The sequence below is a fragment of the Dipodomys ordii genome, unplaced genomic scaffold (genome assembly GCF_000151885.1).
Source record: "Dipodomys ordii isolate 6190 unplaced genomic scaffold, Dord_2.0 Scaffold8, whole genome shotgun sequence".
Classification (NCBI taxonomy): Eukaryota; Metazoa; Chordata; class Mammalia; order Rodentia; family Heteromyidae; genus Dipodomys; species Dipodomys ordii.
Genome location: NW_012267224.1, coordinates 20,779,933 through 20,801,196, shown reverse-complemented (window position 1 = coordinate 20,801,196; position 21,264 = coordinate 20,779,933). Strand labels below are relative to the sequence as shown.

General features: G+C 39.5%; 1 protein-coding gene across 3 annotated transcripts in view; it reads left to right on the top strand.

Moving 5' to 3' along the window:
• Nucleotides 1–21,264, top strand: part of Atp8a1 (ATPase, aminophospholipid transporter (APLT), class I, type 8A, member 1) — a 215,387-nt gene that overhangs the window by 96,511 nt on the left and 97,612 nt on the right. For all 3 annotated transcript variants that reach the window (XM_013009074.1, XM_013009073.1, XM_013009075.1), the window contains 3 exons: nt 1,365–1,434; nt 7,354–7,438; nt 10,500–10,639. In XM_013009074.1, the coding sequence (XP_012864528.1) occupies nt 1,365–1,434; nt 7,354–7,438; nt 10,500–10,639 (295 nt within the window). The remainder of the gene's footprint in view (nt 1–1,364; nt 1,435–7,353; nt 7,439–10,499; nt 10,640–21,264) is intronic.

Sequence of the window (21,264 nt, the reverse complement as noted above, 5' to 3'; positions counted from 1 at the left end):
TGTGCTTTGGTTTTATTTATGCTTTGTTTAGGCGAAATGTTCCAACTTTTTTGTGGGGGTGGGGACCAGTCCTAGGGCTTGAACTGGGGTCCTGGGTGCTTTCAGAGACATTTCAGTTCCAAACTATAGCAGCTACTGATCTGGCACGTCATTATACCAAAAGTGCCAGGATTTATGTGTAGTTAATGTGAATGTGATGTTCTGATTGTGTGATCACAATGTCTATTTGTCTTTGGGATAATGAAACTGAAGGAGATGAGCTGTTATCTAGTAGGAAGAAAGGAGAAACAAAGTGATTGGTCCCTCCCTCCCTCCCTCCCTCCCTTCCTTGCTTCCTCCTTCCCTTCCTTCCTTCCTTTCTCTCTCTCTCTCTTTCTCTCTCTCTCTCTTTCTTTTCCAGTTATAGGGCCTGAACTCAGGGCCTGAACTCTGGGCACTATCCTCAGCTCTTCAGCTCAAGGCTAGCTCTCTGCCACTTAAGCCACAGCACCACTTCTGGATCTTTCTGCTTTTGTGGTGCTGAGGAATTGAACCTAGGGTCTCATGCATGCAAGGCAAGCACTCTACCACTGAGCCACCTTCCCAGCCCCTGGCCTGTTTATTTCTTAGTGTCAAATAATAGAGGTCTTCCGTTATAGCCTCTATTCAAGCCTTCTAAGGTATGCAGTTTCCCATCCAGTGTACATTCTTAGCACAGCTACCTTCTCAGCTTCAGGGTCTTTTAAAAGTGCTTGCCATCATAGGATAGCTGTGATCATAGAAACCAAATGATAGATGCTTAGGTAATTTCTGAAAGTGCTACTGTTTTCCTATATTAAAATTAAAATTACCACTTATTCTTACTAAAAATCTATACACCAGTGAGTATTAACACTTGCTGGTTCCTAGGGAACCATGTTGTAAATTGCTACTCTGAGGTGGTAGATGGTACCTTTAAATATGTAGTATAAGCTAGGTGCTAGTGGCTCACGTCTGTAATCCTAGCTACTCAGGAGGGTGAGATCTGAGAATTGCAGTTCAAAGCCAGCTCAGGCAGAAAAGTCCCCATGATACTGTTACCCCCAATTAACCACTCAAAAATCAAAAGTGGGGCTGTGGCTCAAAGTGTTAGAGCACTAGCCTTGAGTAAAAAGAGCTCAGGATCAGCACCCAGGCCCTGAGTTCAAGCCTCACAACTGACAAAAAGAAGTAATGTAACTTTCAAAAGTATCCACATGAGGGTACATTTCTATATGTAGAAGAATAAGATCATAATTTGTTGGAATTTATTTTTTTACTGTGAGTATTAAAATATGTGAGGCATGATAAACATACATGCACATACTCAGGCTGATGACCCATTATGGAAAACTTCTTTCTTTCAGTGCTAGAAAGCGAATGTCAGTGATTGTCCGCACTCCATCTGGGAAGTTAAGACTCTATTGCAAAGGAGCTGTAAGTTTTTATTTTTGTCTTTCACTGTTTTGATTTATGGTGGTTTATAATGTACGTGTTAGGCATTCTGCTGTGAAAATGTAACACAGATGTTTAACATGAAGTTGCTGACATCCATTTTTGTTGGTGTTTTATAATAATAGTTTTCAGCCTCTTCTGGCAAAATGTGGAATTCCTTCTGGGTAAACTTGGGGTGTTGAAACAATTTGGCTTGGGTTATTTTTATAGTTCAATTTTTGATACCTAATATTTGAGGGTTATGTTATGTAAACTATGTTAGTTGATGACTAAATACAGAAAGTATTTTTAAATTGTATTAGAATGTAATAAGACACTGTAGTTTTAATCTAATTGTTTAAAAACCATAAAAGTGGTAAAAAAAATTTTGATCACACAGTTGCTAGAATTTCTTCATGTAGTAATTACTGTTTGCTTTCCATTCTAATTATAGCAGAATTTCTGATTTTTAGTTGGTTTCGGTTTATTGGCAAGTTACTATGTTCAGAAAATAATCGTGAGTTTTCCTGGTTAAATGTACATTTACAGTCGAGGAAAAAGGAGAACTCAACTGACCAGGGGCTTTTTTTCTCTTTGGTGGTGGTGGTGGTACTGGGGTTTGAACTCTGGGCCAGGACACTGTCCCTTGGCTTGGCTGCTTAAGGCTAGTACTCTACCATGGAGTCACAGCTCCACTTCTGGCTTTTTTTCTTGTTTTCTTTGAGAGTTAATTGAAGATAAGAGTGTCACAGAGTTTCCTACCCTGGCTGGCTTTCAGCCTTGATCTTCAGAGTAGACAGGATTGTACATTTGGCACCTTGCTCAGGGTCTCTCCCCTCCCCCACTTTGTTGTTGTATTTTCCTTCTGACTTGTCTTTTCCAGTTAGTTCCTTTAGATTTACCAGCTGGGAAGTTTACAGCTTTAACTACTTAGAATCAACCATTTTGCTATCTCACAGAAACTAGGAAATTAAACTTGAGAAACCTAAGCCTTGTTTCAAAAGTATTGAAATGCAGTTTTGAATACCTTGGTTTTAGAAGCTTTGGGAAGAATTATTTTGTTACAGAGTTCTTTTGGTTTGGTATTCCCATTGATTCAAACATATATCGTTTATTCACTGAAGATTTTTATATCCCTAGAGGTGGAACTGGATTTTTGGAGATAGGAAGATATTATATGAAAAAGGTCTCAGGAGTTTAAGACTAGCTAGGATATATATCTATATATATGGATGGATTAGAATAAAGTATTAAGGTACCTTATAAAGATCTTCCACATTCCAATGATAAAGTACCAAATGACAAGAGAATAAAAAGAGCCTTTAAACCTCTACTTTAAATGATAAGCTATCTCCCTGGTTTCCAACAGCCAAATTCTTCTTTTTAACTTTAGTGTTCAATGGTCTTTGGCCTAAAATTTCTTGTTTGGGGAGTTAAATCATTGAATAAAGAAAACTGAAAACTTTGGACTTCCATTTGTGATAACCGTAGAGATTATTTGCATACATTAACTTGATCTCCTATTGGCTATGAACTATGGTGCAGTAGTAAATAGGTATCTACGAGTGAAACAGCGAGGAATGTTTAAACACTGTACTTTGTGGTTTGGAGAGGAATAGCTGACCGTGAGGCAGAAGGTGAGTGGGATGAGTTGTTGTTTTTCTTAATTCTCAAGAGAAAGCTCTTGAGAATTAAGATGTCCATTGGAAAGATGATTGAAGGCTGAAAACAGATGCCTGGCACAGGAACCATTCAGCTATTGATAGCAGTGCAGACAAGTGTGGATAAGTGTTGTGAAGGATGAACTAAGGCAAAGAAGACTGAGAAGGAAGATTTAGGACTTGGTAATTGACTGCCGTGGGTGCCGAAGGGAAGGATTATCTAGGCTCATTAGGAGATTTCTACTAGGCTTAGGGAGTAGACTGATAGCCCATACCATGAGAAAGAGTTGAAAGCCACATTTGGGCCATAAAGCAGAAAAGCCTGCACTTCTCCAGAAGAGGCTGGGGGATGTGGAAGATAGATACAGTGTTAGGACTTAACAAGTGTGGCCGGAATCTAAAAGCAGGGAATTTTAAAAAATATTTTTCATGGTCTTTAAATAGTTGTACAAAGGAGCTGGTACTCAGCAAAGCAGTTTATGAATACAGTGCCTCTTGATCAGTGTCACCTTCTCAATACACCTTCCAACCCACCCCGTCCCTCGCTTAATTTTTAGGTTATGGATTGGATTTTTTTTTGGCCACTTAGCAAAGCACTTTATGTATACAGTGCATCTTGACCTCGGTCATAACATCTTGAAGAAAGAAATGTTAGCCTGAGATCAGAAAAGAAGCGGAAAAACACAAAGTAGAAGAAATTAGGAAAGCATATTAAATTTTGAAACAGAATCTACAGAGCCTATTGATTTGTTGATAGAGTGAATAATCACCAGTTTTCCATCAGAAAACCTAGACAATAAGACTTCATTAAGAAGACATTTCAGCTCCTCAGGAGGCTGGGATTTGAGAGTTGTGGTTCAAAGCAACCTGGGAAGAAAAGTCCATGAGCCTCTTTTCTCCAATAAACTATTCAGAAAAAGCCAGAAGTGGCACTGTGGCTCAAGTAGTAGAACACTAGTCTTGAGCACAAACAAGTTGAGGGACAATGCCAGGCCTCGAGTTCAAACCACAGGACTGGCAAAAAGAAAAAGAAAAAAGAATACATTCCAGTCAAGTAACAGTGGCTCACACCTATAATCCAAGCTATTCAGGAACCTGAGACTTGAAGCCCATGAAACTCCATCTCTAAAAATACCATCAGGGCTGGAGGCATGGTTCAAGTGGTAGAATGCCAGTTGAACAAGTAAGCAGAGCAAATGTAAATCCTGAATTCAAACCCAAGTTCCACCAAAATTTGAAAAATAATATATTCCAGGCCAGTATGATTGTTCTCACCTATAGTCCAAGCTATGCATCAAGGAGAAAGAGGAAAATCAAAGTTCAAGCCTGAGCCTGAGGAAAAAAAGCAAAAAGCAAAAATGTCAAGACAATATTTTAAAACAGGCTTATTATGGTGGTACACATCTTCACATCTTTAGTCCCACCTACAAAAGTGGCAGAGATAAGGAGACCAAAGTCATTTCAAAGCTGGTCCCAAACAAAAAAGCACAAGACCCTATCTGAAAAATAAAGCAAAAAGAGACTTCCCTAAACACACACCATGACATCATCCACTTACATGGACTTCAGATTGTATTTGGCCATAACAAAAGCCCAATAACCAATTACTAAGTGAAAATTAAAGGAAGAGAAACATGGCTTTGGGGGTTTTACCTTACATTAATTATACAGAGAGGGGTATCATTATGACTTTTCTTAAACACTGAGTTCAAACCCCAATGCAGAAAGAAAGACAGCACCTTTACAATGAAATTAAAAAAAAAAATAGAGACAGAGCAGGGAGGGGAAGGGAGGAGGAAGGAAGGGATGGAGGGAAGGAAGGAAGAAGGGAGGGAGGGAGGGAAAGAAAACATTCTAGCCAAGATAGCATAAATGTTCATCTATCACTCTATCTCCTCCATTCCAGAGCCATGATGGATAAAGTTAGTATAAAAATTTTTTTTTAAATAGGCAAAATCCAAATGGCTCATTGGACTGAAGTCTTGAGCTGGGTGATTGGGAGTCCCAGTTGTAGGTTTGGAATCCTGAGTCTTACTGTCCTCAGAGCTCTAGACTCTCGCACAGTGGCTATAGTTCACCCGTGTTATATGCCTTGCAGCACCATTTACTGATTCTCTACTTTTACCTTGCTGAGGGTCAGGACACAAGACAATTCAATCCAGTGAGGATTTTTTTATAACCATAAATTCTGAGTCTGATCCTTTGCTAGTATGTGTTTTAATACTGAATTTTAATATTTTTGTTATTGGTGGAGCTTGAACTCAAGGCCTGGGCACTGTCCCTGAGCTTTTTTACTCTAGCCTCTTGAGCCACATCTCCAATTTGGGTTTTCTTGATTAATTGGCAATAAGAGTTTCACAGGCTTTTCTACCTGGGCTGGTCCTGAGTAGCTTGGACTATGGGCATGAGATACCAGCATCTGGCTGGAAACGCCCTCCCCCACCTCCACCTTTTTTAGCTCCTAGTTACGTACCACATATTTGATATAGATGAAAGAGTGTTACCGTGTATTTTTTCACAGGTAAGCATGGCCATCTGATTGTGGTGGTTATTTAAAAACCTAGAATCCATGTAATCTAGAAGGTCATATTTTGGTTCTCTGCTTTTTGTCAGTAGGAGTCTAAGAAAGGCAGAAGTTAATTTTCCATATTCCAAGCATGAATTTCTTTCACTAGGATGTTTGGATACACTTACAGCAGAAGTTAATCTCCCTAACTTTATCCCATATCACTTCGGTGTTCATGTTTTTAATTTTCAGGAGATTTTCTTAGTTTGGAAATGGGCTGTATTAATGTCATTGAAAATTTCCCTAGCCTCTGGGGGGAAAAAGAAAGAGTTCATAAGTTATACCTCTCCATCCCAGAAAGGGGCCAAGAGGGGAATTATTATCATTTCCTCTTGCTTTATGCCCTTCCCCATTACACCATTGAGAAATGAAAAGAAATTCATAATTGGGGCCTAGGAAATCCCACCTGCACTGAGGTCACTATGTTCTGTTTCTCTCAAGGGTTCTAAATCATTCTCCATTAGCCAGCTTCCAAATCTCAGCCCTGAGCCTAGAGACCCCAAAGTGGGTAAGACCACTGAGAAAGCAATTGCAGGTAAATGATTTATTTTTTCCTGGTCTAATAAAACCATGAAGGCAGAATACTAAAATTCTTTTTAAAAAAAATTAAACCAAAGCCAGAGAATAGCTAAGAACAAATAGGCAATTTATAAAGGAGTGAAAACTAGAGAAACATAAATGGTGCATAAAGCTGAAGCTGAAAGGGACTTAGACAAATGATCCGGTAATTTTATTTTATACATCAAATCAACAGAGTCTGAAAGTGGCACCACCAAAAATACTCAGCTGTATCAGGAATTTACAGTTAGTCTGAAGGGTTCCTCAATGTAAATGTGTTCCTCCATGAACATGATCCAGTTAGAGGCGTTATGGCTCTAAAAGGGTCTGTGGTCAAGTGAGGTTGTGGAATGTATCATGTAGCCTTCTGAGAGTTCTGCTATGCACCAGGACATTTTAGAGACCCCATGAAGTTTTGCAACAGATCAAGCTCTTAGGCTTTGTACAGTACAGCATTTCCCAAACTTTCTTGAGTTCTGGACCATTCTTCCTATGAATACTTTTACAATTTTCCAAAACCTGCAGGAAAGTGCAATCTCCCTGTTTGTAGGAAACAAGTGAGGAATTGGTAGAATATGAGGTTTTGAACATCGGAGTAACTAGACCTTCTGAAAGAAGATGAAGATAACAAAACTAGAATCTTCCCACAGGATCCCTCCCATAGTAGCCACAGGTGATTGTTTCCAGGGCCCCCAGAGACACTAAAATCCTTGGAAGATCAAGTCTGCTATATAAGATAGCCTAGCATTTCATATGTACCTGTTGTTCTTTAAATCCTATCTAGATTACTCATAATAGCTAATACGTGTAACTACTATGGGAATTATTCTGTTACATTGTATTGTTACTGAAAAGAAGAAGGAAAGTTTTGTACAGACACAACCATTGCAGACCTAACTTTAGTTTCTGTCCATGATCGATTCAGTCCACTGACAGAAAACCCTGGTATTCAGTGTTATGCTGTATTTCTTCACGTCTTTGCGGAATTAGTGCTGTTCATCAGTGAAAATATTCTGACTTAAATTACTACAAGTGATGGATTGCTTTTATACAGACTTGCTACTAAAAAGGTTGCCAACATCAACTTTATTAAAACTCAGAATTCTTAATGAAGCACATTATGCATCTGTTTTCCAGGACACTGTAATTTATGAACGACTTGCAGAGACTTCAAAATACAAGGAAATCACCTTAAAGCATTTAGAACAGTTTGCTACTGAAGGTGAGCATTTATATGGGGAAAAAAGCTGGTTATTACACAAAGAAATCATATACTTTTTTTTTTTCTTTTGTTGGTCTTGGGGCTTGATCTCTGGGCCTGGGCACTGTCCCTCAGCTCTTCAGCTCAAGGCTAGCACTCTACCACTTAAGCCACAGTGCCACCTCTGAAATCATATACCTTTGATGTCTCACAGGATCACATATTATTTTACTTAGAGATTCTAAAGGCATCAGTTATTATTGTTAACTGAGCTTCTACTGTGTGCTCTTCCCACCCATTTTTTTTTACTTTCCTAAAATTGTTTTTATTAAAATGCTGAAGTGGGGTACTGGTAGCTCACAGCTGTAATCCTAGCTACTCAGGAGGCTAAGATCTGAGGATCTCAATTCAAATCCAGACTGGGCAGGCAAATCCATGGGGCTCTTATCTCCAATAAATTACTAAAGAGGAGGAAGAGCTGTGGCTCAAGTGGGAGAGTGCTAGCTTTGAACAAAAGCAGCTCAGGGACAGAGCTAAGACCTGAGTTCAGGTCCCAGGACTGGAACACACACACACAAATATTATGAGACTGTGTCCCCTTGTTTTAGGTGACAGGAATTAAAAACATATACTTTTGGGAATGGATCCCATTTGTAATTGAAATACTTTACCTTGCAAATCAAGCAGTTCCTTGGGGAAAAACACTGGAGTCCAAGAACTGGGATAGTCTAATCTGAGTACAGGAAGGAGATAAACTTAATGACCATTAAAATAGTTTGGCAGTTTAGTTTCAACTTGGAACAGTTTAGCTTCAACCACATGGCTCTCTGTGGGAGGCCTAAGAGTGCCGGGTAAGTGAAGGTAGCCTTGTCTCTGTCTTCATGGCGTACATGAGTGAGGCAAGCAGCATGTGGTCTGGAGAGATGATACAGACAAGATGAAGGATAGTGCGGGGCAAGCATTAGGATCAGTTACTACAAGAATTTCTATGTGGCAACCGGGGCTACATCTAAATCCCCTGTCTTGGTTTTCATTCCTCTTTTAGCTAAGAAAGTGGCCAATGGTCCCAAACTTGATCCCCAATCAATTCCCCATTTCCTTCTTATACAAGCTTGAGTAAAGATAGGAATGTTGTTTTTAAAACTAGATAGATAAATAAACTCTATGGGAAAACTAGGGTGGGCTCTGAGAAAACAAAAATCCAAAGATCTTTCTCCCAGCTCTAAAAATAAAAGCGTGTTCCTAGTGTCCCTCAAGGTCAACTTTTCTCCGCTGGGGATGGCTGGGTCAGACCACCTGACACACAGGATTGGCATGGGTTGTGTTTTGTTGAGGAATGGGGACACAGTGGGCATCCGTGTCTGTTCTGATCCTGGTGATACCCACACACTGGCTCATTGACAAAGACTTGAATTAGCTTTGGCCCCATCTTCACCCCAATGTCTGTGGCTCTAGGATGAACAGACACTTCTATGTATATCATGGCTGCCCCCGATAACTTTTCCAGCCAAGTTTCTGAAAGAGAAAATGTGGACTCACAGATTTCATTCCACTCTCAGTGACCCAGTAAGAGGGCTGAGTACTCCACGTTCTTTGCTTCTTGTTTCTAATGTGTTCCCCTGATTGTATTTGATTGGATTAAAGGTCACAAGGCCTGGAGTCTAGTATTAGTCATTCTGAGATAAATAACTAGGCGTGAAGGTTTGACTTCTTCCTTGGATGACTGACAAATGCTCTGTTTCTCCTTACTTCCAGTCCCAGTCAGCTACTTTTGTTTGTCTGTTGTTTTTGTTTGTTTGTTTTTGTTGGTCATGGGACTTGAACTCTGGGCCTGGGCACTATCCCTGAGTCCTTTTGCTCAAGGCAAACACTCTAACACTTTGACCATAGCTCCACTTCCTGCTTTCTGGTGGTTAATTCGAGATAAGAATTTTACAGACTTTCCTTCCGCCAGTTGGCTTCAAACAGCAATTCTCAGATCTCTGCCTCCTGGGTAGCTGGATTAAAGGCTTGAGTCACCAGCACTCGGCTCTCTCTACTTTTTTTCTGGCTGAGGTGAAGTGAAACGGATAAGCATTGAGTCCTGAGGGGCAGTTACTTCAGGCAACAGTCTTGACTGTTCTCGCAGTCTGTGTCTCATGACTACTCTTTGCTGCACTGTCTCTCAACTATGGTCTTGTTACTCTACCTTTATCGTGGTAGAGAACAGAAGTAAATATAGTTGAATAGCCAAGTAATAGGAAGGTAGATCAGGTAGATCCTGCCAATGGTTTCTCTCTTCCCTCCCAATTAGCATCTATGAATCCATCATTCTGGCCCAGCCACGGTGCCCAATATTGGTTATAGGTATATGGAACTATATGGGTCCCTGCCATCCAGGAGCTTCAACCTAATAGAGGAGGCCCACAAGAAAAACGATAGAACATTGTCATTCCTGTTGTAGGAGTGTTTGGAAATTTTTGCCTGTGGAGGCTAAGGGAGAGGAGAGTGCCTCAAAACAATGCTTTAAGAACTTGTTTTTGAGACTCACTATGTTGCTCAAGCTGATGATCCTCCTGCCTCAGCCCCCTAAATTCTGAGATTACATTAAGCTAGACCACTATGCCCAGCTTAAAGTTGAGTCTGAAAGTAGATACAAGTCTTAAGTAGATAGTGTAATGATGTTTGAGGGTGGATTGGAGGGCAAATGCTCGTGCCGAGGCTGTGACACAAAGGAAATGAATGGTAGAGAATGGGACAAGGCACTGACTAAACTTGTGAGCGCCATACTCTGGGGTTTAGATTTTATCCTGGGGAATAATGGAAGGATTTCAAGCAAAGGAAGAGGTTGATGGATTCAGATTTTTAGAAAAGTCTAATTGTGGAGGATGGAAAATAAAAGCAAGCTACCAATTTTGAAAGCTGGATGAACATTCCCCAAAAGTAGACATGTACAGTTTTTGTCATAACTGAATTCGACTTCAGCAATTGAACCGAAGCCATCTTTTCAGAATGAAACTTGTTTCTTATCGTGGAAATGTTGGACTTGGATTTGTGAATAAAGTCTCCCTTGGTATGTCGGGGTCTGTGCTGCCTTTTTCAGGGCTGAGAACTTTGTGTTTTGCTGTGGCTGAGATTTCAGAGAGTGACTTCCAAGAATGGCGAGCTGTGTACCACCGAGCATCCACATCTGTGCAGAACAGGCTGCTAAAGCTGGAGGAAAGCTACGAGCTCATTGAAAAGGTGCGTGGGGAACGTTTGTATCCTACAGTAGGAAGTTAGGTTTCCAGGAACTTTCTTTCTGGCAGGGACCAACAGAATGAAAAGCAAACTAGTTTGACACAACATCCAATGTTGATTCTCAACTATGCATGAATATACTTTAAATTTTGCTGTAAAATCCCTGAGATTGGGTATTACCATGCAGTGGTCTTTACTCTTTCCAGGTTAGTCTCCGTACCAGTGTTTTTCCATTGTGCTACCCTGCTGAGCTCCTGGGTCTCTGTCATTTCTGACTGACCTGGAAATATCCTTGCTTTCCTGATAAAAAGTCTAAAAGTGATGGATGTCCTGTAACTGGTGCTGTACCAACAACAAGAAATTTGCTTCTTCAGTTAACAAAGACATTTTGTGTAGTATGTCTAGTCCAATGGAGTTTTAAAAATCATTCTATTTCCAGATGAAGAAATCACTGAAATAGGGAGGTTAAGTGATGTGAAGCTTGCACAACTCCTCATGTTCCCATGTTCATGCTTTGAAGCATTCAGGCACCTTACCTCAAGCATTCCAGTCTCCATTAAGTAACAACCTATTGGCTGAATTCCTCCAACTGTTCTCCTGCTTATGCAGCATAGAATCCCGCCCTTGAACTCTGGTTGACTTGATCTTTCTCCTGATAGGTCAAGGCTGACATTTGTTTTTCCTTCTTGACTATTAGCATAGGTACTTCTACCACATCCTGTCTGGGAGGCAGCCCCAGGACTGATGCTCCAGGACTGTTTTCCCTCCAGCTTCCCATGTGACTGCCCCTTTACTACATAACATCAACTTCCTGCCCCTTCATGTAACTAGTCAGTTCATGTTCTAGGACAGATGGTTTTCTCTGTCATACACATTTGACACATGTACCTCAGTATCTTGAGAACACTTTTAAAGAAGGTAGTTTGCATCTTGCATTATGTTTTATGGTATGCATCCCTTCTGTATTACGTATTTTATAAGGGAAAATATCCAGGTTCATATAAATGTGGCCATTTATATAGAAAGTGATAGGTATGTACATATGTATCTAAATATCACCCCCTAATATTTGAACTCAGTTTCTATCCTGTCTCTAACATGTACAATAGCATATATGTGCCTTCCCCCTGCCCATACTAAATTTTAGAGGTATACATAGAGTTGCCCTCTGCCTTGCTCAAGGGGCTCTAGGAATAAAAAGCAAAATATCTCTATACAACACTGTGATTCTCCTTTCATCTAAGCAATAATAAATCTTATCTACACGTGTGTGTTGCTATTACTAATTAAGGAAGCAAGAGTTCTTGCCACTGTTAACGAACACCCATTGTAGTGTATCTATTACTTTCAAGCTGAATCGCCTTGGTTGCTTTAACTGTAAAATTAAAACAGTTACAGTTCTGATAGTTGCTTGTTATCAATTGACTTAATGAAAATGCCTTTATAACTAGAGCATGTGCATACTCAATCACTGTGGTGGTAGGGACAATATGTCTGCCTCGCCTCTTTCTTGATACTACTTCCCAATATAGTTATGTTTATTTCTTTGAAACTTCATGTGCTAAAATAAAATGATCTGACCCCAGAATTCACCACTTTTAATCTTTTCAACCAAAATCTTATATATTAAAGTATATTCCAGTTGAAGCACAGCATAGAAAATCCTGGGGCTAAATGTTTAGTGTACTAAAATTCTTCCTCCTAGAGTTACAAATTAGATGTTCTTGGATTAACAGTTGTTATGTGATTTAAAATTTTAGGACTTCCTATTCACTGAAGTAGATATTCAATCTACTTCCAGCAGATGGCGATCATGAGTTACATTGAAATCTGAAGTTGCCAGAGAATCTCTCTTAAAGCAGTATTTTTTTTCTTTCTTTTAGTATCCAAATAGAGAAACCTTCTTTATGACTTCCCCTTAACTAAACATAAGTTAAATGGAGAAATTAGAGATAACTCATTTTTATTTTCTGATAAGTCATGTGCTGTCATTCTTGAGAAATCTGAGATTTGCAAAGCTAGAGATTGGGTCCCCTTAACTCAGCCAGCCTGTTTGTTTTCTCTGTCCTTTCCTACTCTAAGATTGGGTTCTCATGTATTGTTTCTTTAATTAACCCTCATTAATCAATTAAAATGTACTAATGTGAGAGCTGCACAAGTATAGCCCTTTAGGTGACATTCTGAACAAATGCCCTAAGTGAAGAATCCTGAAGAAGGGATCTGAGGAGGGACTAACAGACTTGGTTCAAAAGATGCTTTTAGAGATATAGTAACTCAGCATGGCCCTCAAAAGGTTATTTGACCAGTTAAGATGTGAGCAGAATTTTTTTTTTTTTAGGAGAAAAATTGCACAGGGGTCTCTGTGACTGAGCTATTTTTCTAAAAAGTACTGCCAACTTCTGGTCCTTTGAGGACTTGCAGGGTTGTTAATCTGTCACTTTCCTGGTCTGAGCTCCCCTCTTTGTTTTAATCAGCTGGGGTTGGGGTTCAGTAGCAGCTGTGGTTACCACCATGAAAACCACCCTAGGGAGGCAAATTTCCACAAATCAGACCACCAGTCTCTCTCGGTGCCACCTTGCCTTTCTATTTAACTCTCACAGGCTTAGAGTGTCTCCAGTTTGCTTTCTTCCGTACCCGCTTTAACTGAGACATGTTGATTATGCAATCTTTTTTTACGTTCTTGGAACCTGCTTTTATGCAGACCATAATTCTGGATTTGGTATCTAAAATGGTGAAATTTTAAACCATAAGACCACCTTGTCCTCATGGTGGTCCCAATATGGTTTTCACAACTCCGGGGCTCTGTTGAGTAGTTGGAAAGCCATAGAATGTTACGTGTGTGTGGACTTTTTTAGAAAGTGTACTTCCCCAAAATTCAGAACATTGTAGTGACCATACAAGATAATTCTGAACATATTTGTATTAATGAAGCAAAATGCCTTCAACATGGGAACTAATAATTACCTCTAAAACATTCAGAAGGTTTATACAGATTCCCAACAGACCCCTGCCCCAGAAAAAAAAAACAGAAATATATTACAAAATAAATGAGCTCTTTATAGCTTAATTAAGGTTGTAATTTAAGTGTTGTTCACTGTCTCTTATCTCTCCCATATGTGTTCAAATTCGTAATTTGGTTTTTCTTTTTTTTTCCTTAGTAGACAATTTTTTTAATTTTTTGTTTTATTTATTTATTTATTTTATTGTGAAAATACCATACAGAGGGGTTACAATTACATGGGCAAGATAATGAGTACATTTCTTATCAAGCATTATTACCTCCTCCTTTGTTTCCCCTTCCCATCCCTTCTCATCTCCCACTCCCCTTCCTGCCCCCTTTCCCCCAGCCAAAGTTGTAAAGTTCATTTTTCAACATAACATCTTGTACATCTCATTGTTGCAATGGGTCCACCTGTATCCCTATTTAAATGATTTGTTTTTTCCCCTCCCCTCCACAAATTATACCAACATCAAATACAGTGAAAGCAGGGGCTATACCATTGGGGGGGGAACATACATAGCAACAAAGAAATCATCTTACAAATATGTTAGAAACAATCGCATGAAAGAAAAAACATATCTTGGGGTTCATTTCGCCTAACATCAACTTATCTGACCTTTTCTGCTGGTCTCAGACATACACTAATTATTGCAAATAATGGAGACCATGGGACCTATGTTTCTTTGGGCCTGGCTTACTTCATTTAATATAATTTTTTCCAAGTATTTCCATTTCTTAACAAATGGGGCAATGTCATTCTTTCTGATGGAGGCATAGAATTCCATTATTTATATATACCACCTTTTCTTGATCCATTCATCTACTGAGGGGCATCTGGATTGGTTCCATATCTTAGCTATGGTAAATAATGCTGCAACAAACATAGTTGTGCTGGTAGCTTTAGTATGGTCTTGTTTGTGATCATTTGGGTAAATGTCCAAAAGTGGGATTGCTTGGTCATAGGGGAGCTCTATGTGGAGTCTTTTGAGGAACCTCCATACTGCTTTCCAAAGTGGTTGAACAAATTTACACTCCCACCAACAATGCAGTAAGGTTCCCTTCTGTCCACATCCCCTTCAGCATCTGTTGTTATTAGATTAGAGTTCTTGATTATAGCCATTCTAACTGGGGTAAAGTGGTATCTCAATGTTGTTTTGATTTGGATTTTTTTTTTTATGGCTAGAAAGGTTGAGCATTTCTTCATGTGTCTATTCGCCATTTCATTTTAATTGAGGCTTTATTCCTTTTGGAGTTACAACTCACACATATGCAGGAAAAAATATACCCAAATAGGCTGAAAAATAGAAGAAAATATTGGCATATGTCTTGAGTTCAGTGCTTCAGGGCACTGAAACATGCCACCTTTCCTCCAGCCTCCCACCCAGAGCTACACTGAAAAGAAGAGAATGTGGGAGGTTTGAAAAAAATCCTCAGGATACTGTTGCCAATACTGAAAAGCATTAAGAAAAGAGAATTTGGGGTTTTTAATAAACCTCCTTATAAAATACTGTCATCCTGTCTGTCACTAGGATGCACTGCTCATGCTCCAGTGTTTGCATTCGTATGGTAAACGTTTTAGAATAGTTAAAATTCTACTTCTACTGTTACAATGCTCATCAAATAATTCAATTAGCATTAGATGCTTCAAGAATTCATTACTGTAGCATCTCCCCCCCCCTTTATTAAAGATAAGGCAAGAATGACACTTATTACTAGAAAAGTGTAGCTTATCGAGCAGCCATAAGAATGTTGGCAGAGGTGGCGTGCAAAAGGGACAACTGAGAGTCACAAGCCGCCGCCATTCTCTTGACCCACTTGGAGGCAGAGGATGGCAGCTCCCCACTGGGGACCATGGGCAGTGACACCTCTCTTCATCACCACTTGAGAGAATTTACAGTTGTCTCATTCTTTTGACGACAGACCTGACCTCTTTTGTCTTCCTTAACCTCATTCTTTTGAGAGATGCTGATATATATTTGCACGCATCATCTAAATTTAAGACACAGCTTGCACTATTGATCTACATTTTGAAAAAATCAGTGACAACTTTGAAAATAAACTTAACTTAAAATTGTATTTATTTGTACTTGTTCTGGAAGAAGTATAAACAATGTAATTAAAAGTGGTAAGTTTGGTAGGCAATAGTTTCTCAGAAATTTCTCACCTTTTCACTTTGATCTGTCACTTTAATTTCATTCTAGCGTGTTGCTAAGACACATAAATTATTTTCCTCCTAGTTGTGCTATGATACTGAATTCCTTTGAAAATTAATAGCCCCGAGAGGGCTCTGATCTTACTGTCTTATATAATTGGTTGATATATGAAGGTGGACCTTCATGCAAAATATAGTTGGCTGAAACTTTTTTGCATTTATTTGATTCAACATAAACTGCAATTGTATCTTTTAACCCGCTACACATTACCTATTGAGCTGTCCTTCCCTGGTGATAAAAGTTTTACTTCTGTGATTATGAGATGTGGTTTTAGAAGTATATTTTCAAAAACTGAAAACTTTTCCTATATATTTATTTGGTAACATTTTAGTTCTTAATAGAATGTGGGTCAGGGAATTATTTCTGGGCTTTTCTAGCTATACTTCTGGCTCTCCTTTGTTCATATAACAGTTGTGTTTTGGATACTTTTTGTAACTTGTGATTAATGTAAATCCTCTACTGGCTTGAAGCTTTATGAGCAGCAACCATAGTTTTCATTCTCATCACTGTATCTCCAGTGATAAAGAGACTGACTATCTGGTCTGTGCTAATCACTCAATAAATGTTTGATGAATAAGTGAATTACTCAGTTAAATCAATTATTCATAAGCTGAAGCTTAGTAAGTGCATACTTAATGAAAGTCTAGTCCCTGGTTCCAATGCAGTTGGTTCATGCTTTCTCCACACTGATGAAGGCCATAGTATCAAATGTGTTGTTACTATAGATTCATTTAGTAGAGAAAAAGAGCTAATAATTTTGACACAGGGCATTCTTTTGGTTAAAACAAAACCTTGTCTTCCCAGTTACCTACAGAAAAATGTAAGAACATAGTAGGAATTATTGCAACAATGAACGCCTAAGCCCTAGCTCAGTAGCTAACTCTGTTCTAGGCTCTGGGGCATAGTTGGGCAAAAGAACAGCAGGACGAACTCTTGACTTTGTTTTAGCGATTATAGAGGAACAGTAAACCAAAAGCTCTTAATTCCAAGCAGATCTGTGTCCTATGCACTGAGATAAGGCATCCAGACACTCCAATGACCTTCAGATCTTTTTTTTTTTTAGACTGGTTGATATATTGGGGATGTTTAAAGATTGCATTGATGCGGTATAATATAGATCGATAATTGCACTCAGTGTGACTAAGCACAACTGTTAAGCATCCTTTGCACATATGTCAATGTTAAAAGCTTAAAGGATCCCTAGAGAAATAGGAAACCTAATAGAAAACATAGCTTTTCTAGAACATGGGTGGCTGCCAAGCTCACAGAAACTTCTATATTATAGTGGAATGCTTTTTCAGATATAACTACCACAACTCTTCTTCCTTAGTAGCTGCAGATATCACTTTCACTTGAACTAAAAAAAATAGATGAGAATTTACGTGATGTGCTGGTGATTTTTGTGGTTTACAATTCTTGTCATTTCCTGTGGTCCTATTTGCTTAAGAACATCTGAGCTAGTTGGCTCATCTACCACTGAGACCTGCCACTTTTACTAAGCTCTAAGCCTTCTGCTCTTTACCCTGATTATTTTCTTTCAGTGCTGGGGATCAAGCCCAGGCCCTCACACAGGCCAGGCAAGTGCAGTACCTCCAAGCTATGCTCCCCACCTCCTGACTCTTCATTTCATGAGCTTCCAAAGTAGACATCATCATTCCAATTCTATTTCAATGAGAGGAGACTGTTAGACTGTTAGACTCTCTGTTTCTGTTTTTAGATCTTTTTCTATATTTTATAATGCACATCATTTATAATATTCACAACAAATATGTTGTATGACTATACAGCTGTGTCAACCTTTTTTCCTAATATAGCCCTCCACAAAATAAAGTCTGAGATGACTCTTCTCATTTTATTCCCACTACAAACAGTAGTGATTTTGCCGTTGTAGCAAACTGAGTCTATTTTTAATTCCAAGCCTCATGTTAATAAACCATAGTTTAGGCTGTCTGCTTGGCTTAGAAGAAATCAAGAATGCAGAAAAGATATTGGAGACTTGAACAGCAAAATGTAATGAAGTATGTGGTTGCGTACCTTTGTATCAGCATGTGAGTGGAGGTGTCAGCATATTTGATAACCCCTAGCTGTGGAGGTAGTTTCTATGTACTCCAAGCTGTGGATCCAAGATTCCTTACATATAAGGGGGGGGGGGGATATTTTTCATGACTTCTCTTCAACTTATCTTTAGATTTTGATTATAAAACTTCAGATTTCCTTATATGTCTAATATCTCCCTCCTGGCATGATAAGATCCCTTCTTACAAGCACTATCCTAGTAGATCCACATTGGATAAGGCTGTCTTCTGACTCAGAAAAGATGGATGTGTTGTTTTTGCAAGCCACACCCAGTCACTACTCAGAGCCTGATTCCTTTCAGCTGTGTGCGCAAATTCTAGCCTCATTTGCTAAATCCTTGGCTTTGTGAGTTCAAATGTGATGTCTAGGATTCCAAAAGCATCAAGCTAAAAAAACTCTTAGCCTTAGAAAAATTAACCAGTCGCGTGATTTCTCCAGGAAGCAGCAAATGAGCCATTCCAGCCGCCTAGTGATCTCAGCCTGTAGGCCTGTAGCCTAGCTTGAACTTCAAGGAAAGGAGGTAAGGAATTCTCTTTTAAATGAGACAGCATCAGGAAGTGCTGGAAGATGCTGAGATGAAAAACCACAGAAGCAAATGCTGCCAGCAGCATGGAGCCCAGGGAAGAGCCTTTGAGTCTTTAGAAACAGCACTGCGGCATAGTTCTGAGAATTCCACAGCACATCCAGATTCCGGGATCACCAGGAGCCAAAGAGCCATAGCCAATGACTAACTTGCTCTTCTAACAGCCAATCTGCCTGACCCATCCCAGGTCACCTCTAGTGAACTTTCCGAAATGCATATCAGATCCTGTGTCTCCCTTTCTGAAATTCTCTACCAGAGAACCTTCAGCTCTGTTCCCTGCTGGCTTCTTCAGCCATATCTTCCCCGCCACTTTAACTCATTCTTGTACTGACTAAATAGCAACTTCAGAAGTATCATGCTTTTTCCATGCCTCTGCCTTTGATGTGATCTCTTCAGTCATACCCAGATCCTCCTGCTGCAGCTGATTGTTTGCCTAAATCTGAATTCATTGTTTAGGACTTAAAGTCATATTAACACATGTTGGATAAGGTGTTGGTGTTGGTGGTGTTTTTAGCTGTCCAGACACAGGAGATATTTTTTTCCTCTCTTCATCATTGTATTCACTTAAAAGTAAATATGAAATCTGGACATGATGGCTCATGCCTGTAATCTTAGCACTCGCTGACACCTATGAGTCTTAGCTACTCAGGAAGTTGAGATATGAGGATCGCAGTTCAAAGCCAACCCAGGCAGGAAAATTCTGACTCTTCGCTCTAATTAACCACTAGTAAAGAAGTCAGAGGTGGAACTGTGGCTCAAGTGGTAGAGTGTTAGCTTTGAGCAAAAAAAAAAGAAAATGAAAAAAACTCAAGATAGTACCCAGGCCCTGAGTTCAAGCCCCAGGACCAGCCAGAAAGAAAGAGTTACATTCTTTACAAACATCTAAAAGAGAGAACATAAGATTGAGGGCTTCAGTAGATGAAAAAATATTATTTCATGATTTTTCTGTGATAACAAAGTCTACGTTATGTCAAAGAGTCATCAACTTGACCCCTTTATAACTTTCAGCATGGTGACATTTTGAAAGTAAAATTAGTGTTTAGCCTTTTTTTTTTTAATTCCAGAAATGTCATGGGAATTTTATCATGTTTCAGCACACTCTGACTATGTAATTCCCATAATGCCCATTAGCGGCCATCTGTGTAAGCGAATCCATATTTGGGGTGAAATTGATTACAACTCGAACACTCCAGTGTTATGATCAGGAAAAGCACGCAAAGTTCACATCTTTTTTTTTCTAATGATTGCTGTGTAGCTGAAGATATTAATTTCCAAAGGCAGAGCCGTCCATCACTCAAGATGCTAATCTCACAACAAAGGACTCCAGGGTAAAAGCCCAGGCAGCTGCAGAGCTTTCCACTAAAATGAATAAGGACTCCTGCTCAGGGATCTCTCAGGATAAAGGGAAAAATGAAGAGATGTTTAGAACACAGTGTTTCCTTGATACACAGTGACATATGTGAAATTCCTTCATCACCGCTACCAACACGCTTCATGGTAACCTACATGTAACTGTTCTTAGCATCCCTTAATGGCCCTGTGTCTGTGTTCCTGCACTTTTGCTTAGCTTGAAAATGTTTGCTCTTGCCTGTGCAAAACCAGACACTTCCCTTCTTTTAAATATGATTTCAATGTGATCTCTCCAATGAAGTCATTCTTTGAGGTTTATGTGTGGTAATATGGATCGGTGTAGTGTCTGAGCAGAGCTAGAAAGTTCTTGAGTATATTTATGTATTTCTAACAAACAGGTTCACATTTTGGATCTTTGGCTATCTGGTTACCAGTATTTTACAAAAAAAAGAAGTGAAGGAAAGCTTTAAAAAAAACGTTCAGCTCCCATGGTTCATAACTAGAATCCTAGCTACTCTGGAGACTGAGCCTTAAGGATCATGGTTTAAAACCAGCCTGGGCAGCATTATCTCTAATGAATCATAGAAGAAGGAGGAGGAGGAGGAGGAGCAAGAGGAGGAGGAGGGGGGGGAGAGGAGGAGGAAGAGAAGGAGGAGGAGGAGGAAGAGGAAGAAGAAGACGACAACAACAAAGAAAAACTTGGTAAATGAGGTTGTGGCTCAAGTGGTAGAATGCTAGCCTTGAACAAAAAGAAGCTCAGGAACAGCACCCAGGCCCAGAGTATAAGTCCCAGAACTGACAAACAAAAAGAAAGCAAGTTTGAGCTTGGGCTTTACGAAATGAACCAGCTTTCACTAGGCAAGATGGTGAGACATGGAGCTCTATTGATATGAATGCTGGGTCTTCATACAAACACCTTGCAGATGCATGCTCTTGGTAGCCAAGACTGTTGACTGGCTAACATCCTCATCCCTTTCTGCCTTGACAGCTCTACTGTGGAGGCTGGAGAAGCTAAATACTAGCAGTAAGAAGTAGGCCTGTAACACAGGCTGGGAAATTGACTTCATTTAGAAACATTGGGTTGGAGGTTTTAGGAGCATTTCTGCTTTTCTAAGAAGAATCAGATACACTTGGTACATTTTGATTTTTGTTATTGTTCTTGTTTTGGGTGGTACTGAGGTTTGAACTCAGGACCTCATGCTTGCTAGCCAGGCACTCTTTCACTTTGACTATACCCCTAGCTCCATTTCTGTGTTAGTAATTTTTGAGACAGTGTATTACTTCGAGGCTAGACCAACTTGGACTGTGATCTTCCTATTTGTCTCCCTGATGCAGTGGCAGGTGTGTACCATTTAGCACAGACATTAGTCAGGATGAAATCAGGCAAACTTTTATGCCTGAACTG